At 35.2% G+C, this 7475-nt stretch overlaps 1 protein-coding gene across 1 annotated transcript; it reads right to left on the bottom strand.

The window, feature by feature from the left end:
• Positions 1–2380: 2380 nt before the first annotated feature.
• sla1a (Src like adaptor 1a) lies at positions 2381–5819 on the bottom strand. Its single transcript, XM_077743704.1, has 7 exons — positions 5571–5819; positions 5323–5422; positions 4661–4747; positions 4465–4568; positions 3375–3506; positions 3203–3314; positions 2381–3138 (listed from the first exon to the last, which is right to left on the bottom strand). Exons 1-7 carry the CDS (start codon positions 5641–5643, stop codon positions 2955–2957), a joined length of 792 nt encoding a protein of 263 aa, XP_077599830.1. The 5' UTR covers positions 5644–5819; the 3' UTR covers positions 2381–2954.
• Between the last annotated feature and the right edge of the window lie 1656 nt (positions 5820–7475).

The raw sequence follows: 7475 nt of genomic DNA, 5'->3' as shown, positions 1-7475 counted from the left end.
GTTAGATAGGCAAAGGACAAAATTCATTGGTAATAATCATTAGGTTTGTAAAATGTATTAAGAAATGCCTTAGATTGTTGAAGATTGCTGATTTTAATTAATTGGACATGTTCAATTATGTTTTATGTATATATAGTCATACATTTTTATTGTATTTACGTATTTTCCACACTATAAGGCGCACCTTTAATGAATGGCCTATCTTACAATTTATTTCATATATAAGGTGCACTGTATTATAAAACGAGGTAATAGTTGTGGTGGTTGTTGGTGTAGTAGTAGTAGTATTAGTAGTAGTAGTGGTAGTGGTAGTGGTAGTGGTAGTGGTAGTGTTGGTGGTAGTGGTAGTGGTAGTGTTGGTAGTAGTGGTTGTGGTAATATTCATAATAGTGGTAGTGGTAGTATTCATAATAGTGGTAATAGTAGTGGTAGTATTCATAATAGTCATAATAGTAGTGGTAGTATTCATAATAGTGGTAATAGTAGTGGTAGTATTCATAATAGTCATAATAGCAGTGGTAGTATTCATAATAGTGGTAATAGTAGTGGTATGGGTAGTATTCATAATAGTGGTAATGGTAGTGGTATGGGTAGTGGTAGTATTCATAATAGTGGTAATAGTAGTGATAGTGGTAGTATTTATAATAGTGGTAATAGTAGTGGTAGTATTCATAATAGTGGTAGTATTCATAATAGTGGTAGTATTCATAATAGTGGTAGTATTCATAATAGTGGTAGTATTCATAATAGTGGTAGTATTCATAATAGTGGTAGTATTCATAATAGTGGTAGTATTCATAATAGTGGTAGTATTCATAATAGTGGTAGTATTCATAATAGTGGTAGTATTCATAATAGTGGTAGTATTCATAATAGTGGTAATAGTAGTGGTAGTATTCATAATAGTGGTAATAGTAGTGGTAGTATTCATAATAGTGGTAATAGTAGTGGTAGTGGTATTGGTAGTATTCATAATAGTGGTAATGGTAGAGGTAGTGGTAGTTGTAGTATTCATAATAGTAGTAGAGTTTAAGAGTTGTGTGCTACATCAACTAGATGGAGATGTGGTAAACAGATTAACCAATATTTATCAATATATAAAGCTCATTGGATTAAAAGGAACACTAGGTGCTTTTCTTAAAATTTAAGTCTATTAAGTTGTGCCTTTTAGTGCGGAAAATACACTACTTGTTTACTAGTTTGTGTATACTGTATCTATATTTTCAAATATATATACCTACATCTAAATGTATTGGTTCTATCCAGCAAAATAGAAATTGTTTACCAGTCATTCATCAATGTAAATGTGTAAATTGTATGACACATTCAGACAAGTTAAGGAAAATGTTAGATTAGTGCAACAACTTTAGAGGGTTCTTCATTATGTAAATTCTATTTTGAGCGCAGATTTGTACTTTTTACTGGCCTAAAAGTCTTTTATAAGATAAATGATTGTCACTTATGTAGATTTTCCTACGTGTCACCTGTAAGTACATGCTTACTCTTTCTTTGTTTTTTTCCCCTTAGTTTATACTGCTTCGAACAAATCACAGGGACTCCAAAAAACTGTCAAAAGTGAGAGGTTTGTAGGATTATTTTAGTTGTGGTGCGGACTCCCAAGTTGTCTTCTATAGATCATATAGTGCTACTAAAAATACTCAATATAGTGCAGGATGTGGTCAAAAATGACTGAAATGATCACGTTAACTTCAAGTAAAATCATTACTGTGTGTGTCCGAGTGCATGAGTGTGTCTTCAAGATTTTCTGCTGACGAGTCACACACGAAAACAATGTAATGTTGGCTTCATGGGAGCACACATTATTTGATCCTGGGCTTTTTACATAAACAAAACGCTGAGCCGACTCCTCTCTTACTTTAATGAACATGCAAGCTTGTAAAAACGTCAAGGCCACAAGGAAAAAGCCATTAACTTTCAAGCTGATTTGGATGAAAATGTAGGATTTCCTTTCCCTTTTAGTAGCATTTCAGAAAATGTGGATATGTTGTCTACCAGTAGTTTTTCACTGATGTACGGAAGAATATTAAACCTTTTTTCTTCTTTTTGTGGAAAATATATACATAAGGGACTATGTAAATAACCTCACATAACAGAAAAGTAAGCATTTGTCCACTAAAATATAAATTCTGATGCTTATATAAGATGGTAGATGCCATTGTGTAAAAAGTACCAGTTAAAAAATAAAGACATGTTTAAATCAAATGTGAAAATAAATTGATATTAAACAATATACAAAATTAAAAGTTAATATTTTTTGGCTGGATGGCCCTTTCAACACAACATTAAACTCATGCCTAACTCTAAATTAAACCATGACATTGAAAAGAAAAGGAATTGTTGCTGTGTGTTAAAGGTGCTTTACTGACAAAATTTATTAAAAAAAATACCTAAAATTGGGAATTGGGCTGCATGGTATATGTGGAAACGTTTACTGGTTTTAATGTATCTGGAAGTGATTTTTTTTTTTATTCCTGAGAGTTTCACATCCACAATTATTTTTTTAAGAAGAGACATTCAGTTTTTAAAAGAAAATCTATGTTCTCCAAATAGCTAACAGAGCAGCTGGCTCACAGTATTGCTTACATTTTTAGCCGTACTTATCATACTTCATACTTCAACATGCCACCGATTAACAGCTGTCATTTTTAATTAGACACATTGTGGTTATAATGTGCAAAAATTAGTTTTTGTAAAAAAAAAAAATCTTAATATTTACAGTGTGAAGATACAATCATCTAACATAGTATAACTGGAATGTCACACAATTTTTGAGTTATATAAATGAGATTCAGAAAATAATCTGAAGTTTTTGAGGAAATTTTGATGAAGAAAATCCCAGAATGCCTAAAAAATCAACTGACAGAATTCTTCTCCAAACAAATCTTACGATTTCAGTTCTTCCGACAAAAATATTTCTTCTGGCCGACCAGGAATTAAAGATCTTGGTAGTCAAAGTTCATCCGGCCATTTTCAGAGAGCAAATAAACTGATTGACTTTTCTTTTTCCTACTTTCTTCTCTCATGCTTTGGGCTTCTTCTGACCCAGAAAAGGAAATATGGGCAGCCATGCTGTTTCTGACACCGTAACTCAGCATATCACCATTGCTCAACTGAATCCTGGTTAAAAAAATGTATATTTAGGGACTAAATTACTGTGTACATAGTATAATCATGGCTTTACCTGTCATTTTTTTTGTGACATCTCATAACAACCGACGGACACTCTGTTAGATCTACTGTTTGGTTGGATTGACACGGGGACTTCAACACGCAGCACAAGCCATGTGTAAACTCTTAGAATGAAAAATAAATCAATGTCGAGGCACATAACATCGCAGTCTGTCATCTCTCACCAGAATAGTAGTTGATCATGTCTTCCAAACACTGGAAAGTAAGACCAGGGGATATGTAGTACCAATGGTTCTCCAATCGAGATATACGATAGTGTCGTATGGTACTGTGTTTGATGGACAGCACGTACATGCCTGGACAGACAAAATTAATTTAAAACTAGTTTAAAAAGTTCAACTACAGTTGTACCTCGAGATACGAGCTGAATTAATTCCGGGACTGAGCTCGGATATCAATTTACTTGTAACTCAAATGAATGTTTCCCGTAGAAATGAACGAAAAACAAATTAATTAGTTCCAACCTTCTGAAAAAAACACTAAAAACAGGATATTAGATTGGAAAAACATTTTTATTTGTTCTAATTCGCCATCTATTAACAAAGTAACAAATAAGTAGTGGTTCAATAGTACTAAAATATGTTTAATAGTACTAAAATTGAATTAAAACCTATCGAGGATTGTTTGTTATTGTGTTCCCTTCAAAATATTACGAAAATGATGCAAACAAATGTCTTCACAATAGGATAACGCACTACCAGTTACCCGCAAAGTAGTACTCCTCTCATATTAGCAAATAAGCTCCGCCCAGTGCTCGTAGAGACATTACACGAGGGAGTTGCGAGACAGTGGCCATGATTTTCTTATGAGCAGCCTCTCGTGTCCGCTGTCTGCTTGTATAACAAAATTTGTCTCGTATCTCAAGATAAATACTTGCTCAAAATTGTACTCGTATCTCAAATTCCTCGTATGTCGTGACACTCGTATGTCGAGGTACCACTATATATCGAAGTTCCCAGCTTTGAGTCTAGTTGTTTTCAGGAAGTTGTAGTAGTGTATGCTTTTTATTTATTTTATTTTAAAAAAAAGCAGAACTATGTGGTCCTGTGCTATAACACAGATCATTTATCTCACATGCGTTGTCATTGTATGCATGTCTGGTGAAAGGTTTGAAAAGTGTTCTATGAGAATAAAGAAAAAAAATGCTCATGTTTGAGAGTGCCAAATATTGAATACAGTGTGTGTTACTCCCAAAAGATATGGATTAGGCAATGATAAATTCTTAGTATGTAGTAATATAAGGCATTTTCTTACCTCGCTCTGTGGGGCTCTCTCGTACCAGGAACGAGCCAGGTTTGTTGCCAGGTAGAAGCAGAAGTTCCTCGGCTTTGGGCCTTGTAACACCTTCAAAAAGCCACCTAATAGAGCCAAAAATCCACCCTGTTCTTTAATCCTTCATATATATTTTGTTCTATAATGTTTTCTTTCTATTTTATTTGTTTGTACTTACTCATGATACACTTTGGCCACGTGGATTTTGGGAATTAGGTTAACCTTTCCTGTACGGAGTGATTGGACTTTCCACCAGTAGTCATCTCTGGAAAAAAAATAGTGTCAGAACAAATATTCGATATTGATCAATATGATCATGTTAAGCTTACTCATAAGTTTACTAAAAAATATATAAAATTGTCAATATTATGGGAAAAAAATCTTTTCTCTAGTGTCTAAAATATTTGAGTAAAAACAAAAGATCCAAAACAAAAATACTCAGTATTTTCTATTATTTTGGGGTCAATTGAATTAGTTGTGTTTAATGTAGTTTGGTTATATTATTATATAAAAAACATTTGAATACCTTTGAATTGAATTCAAATGAATGTTGGCAATTCATTTGAACTTGTTGAGCATGATTTTTTTTATATCAAGATAAAAATAATAAATAATAATAAACATATACATAAATGTCGACTTATATAAATGTCATCAAATGGCCAGCCTGCATTCAACTTCACTAAAATTTTGATTTCCATGTCATTACAACCACTCATAAAACCCCTTAAATAATTTGTTTTCCTTCCAAATTTTAGAAACACTTGGTTGAGGAATCTAAAATCTCTGTACATTTGAATGAGAGTATAAACGTAAATGTAAATTCAAGTATGTGCATACCTAGTAACAATATTGAGCTTCTCCCCAATCCTGAAGATAGGCTCACCAATATCAGAATTTGGAAAATCGGCAAGCACAATGACCAAGTCGTCTTCTGAACCTGAAGGTTAGACCATATTAAAAAACACATATTATGAGACCTACTGGTTTAATGTATTTATTGCTTTTCCTTGTTATACCAGCGATCCCACACATTGTTTTTGAATTATGAACATGATTTTTAAAAGCTTTTTGTCTTAAGAACTTACCTTTCCAAAGATTGTTGCCATCCCTGCTGGTAAGTTCTTTACAGGCGCTCACTCCTCGCACCATGTTACCCATCCTGAAGCGTTATGACAACAAAACTTTCTCAAAGCTTCTCACAATCTTAAAACACCATGCGCAATGGGAAAGCCGACTGGCATCACTGTGTCTGCTTTTGCTTTGGAGTGTTGTAAATATGTTGTCCAGTCATTTTAGTGGAGTGTCGTAGAGTTCCAAACAGCAATGACTACATAGTGTGCAACTCTGACTGGCTGATTCACAATGCACTTCCTACCACTAAAAGAGGAAGAGGACCACCTATCAGTGTTTAAATACAGTAATACCTTGACATATAAGTGCCCTGACATATGAGGAATTTGAGATATAAGTAAAATTCCGAGCAAATATTTGCTTTGAGATACGAGACAGATTTTGAGACACGAACATACGAGACAGCCAGTTGGCCGAGACGCAATAGCCTACTTATACTGTCTTTCTCGCCGCGTGTTACTCGTGTAAAGATCTTTACGAGCACTGGGCGGAGCGTTGCTGTTTTTTCCGTGTTTTTTTTGTGTTAGTCAGTGCAGAATTAAAGGAAACACAATGGGTCCAAAGCAAGGTGGTGTAATGAAGGGTAAACCGGTATGATGACAATCGATATTAAGCCAGAAATATTTGAAACTCATGAGAGTAGTGTACGAATGGTTAGGGTGTCGGCATCACTGTTCTGAGGTCCTGGGTTTGATCCCAGGTTGGTCCTCATGTGTGGAGTTTGTATGTTCTCCCTGGGCTTGTGTGGGTTTCCTCTGAGTACTCTGGTTTCCTCCCACATCCCACAAACATTAAAGGTATGCTGGTTGAACACTCTAAATTGCTCTTGGGTATGAGTCTGAGCGTGAATGGTTGTCTGTTTCATCGTGCTCTACGATTGGCTGACTAACCATTCAGGGTGTCCCCCGCCTGGTGCTCGCAGTCACCTGGGAGCTTTGATCATTTGATTCAGGTGTGTTAGAGGAGGGAGATATGGTAAACAGACCAGATGGAGGCCCTCGAGGACTGTAGTTGGTGGCCCCTGTAATAGATTCCTAAATATGGACTGTTGAATTGCAACACTCAGGACTCTTTCTGGTTCATTTATTTCAACACAGATCACAACAACAGGTGTTGACAGGTGTTACTGTGAATCTGATAATAATTACTATGGAAACTTGATTAATCTTGCAGCAATTTATGAAAATTCTCTATTGTTTTTCGAGCAGTTTTCCGGGCAAGGAATTTAGAGGCCGGCACTTTCCATCTGTGGTTGGTGTCGGCCACATTTGGATGTCTGGACACGTTTGATTGCTGCAAGTACATTTCCACACCCTCTGACTAAAATGACAAAATTACCCAGTGGAAGTGTTTGCCGTCATTCATTTTTTCCTTACAAGCCAAAGTCCCCATATGCTCATCAGGGTTCAGTTCTTTTCCAAGGTTCATTTCTTCCTAAATGATAGACATTCCGTATGCTGCACCAGTGGTAGTTAGCGCCTCAATGGCTGCGAATAGCTTCTAAAAGCAGAAGCAAGAATGACTTTACTGCAATATGAAAACCACGAGACTGACCGGCATGAGACATTCTGTGTTTTTTGTTGGATGCAAAAAATGTCCCTATAAATGTTTGTTTCAACTGTACTTGTTGACCTTATTGCCATTTTGGTCACGGGAAAGTTAAGACAAACCACTAAGGTTAAGGGATAACCTTTTTGTTGAATGAACCGGAGCCAGAATAGGGGCAGCATTTGAACTAATTTTTTAAATTCTCTATTCATTTGACTGTACTATATAATTTGAAGGGACTCATGATTATAATTATTGAAGTAACATATTTGGCACTATTTTTTTAAATTCATTTTTTTCCTTTTTTTCCT

This window comes from Stigmatopora nigra, chromosome 21, assembly GCF_051989575.1.
Source record: "Stigmatopora nigra isolate UIUO_SnigA chromosome 21, RoL_Snig_1.1, whole genome shotgun sequence".
NCBI lineage: Eukaryota > Metazoa > Chordata > Actinopteri > Syngnathiformes > Syngnathidae > Stigmatopora > Stigmatopora nigra.
This window is presented reverse-complemented; position numbering and strand designations above follow the sequence as displayed.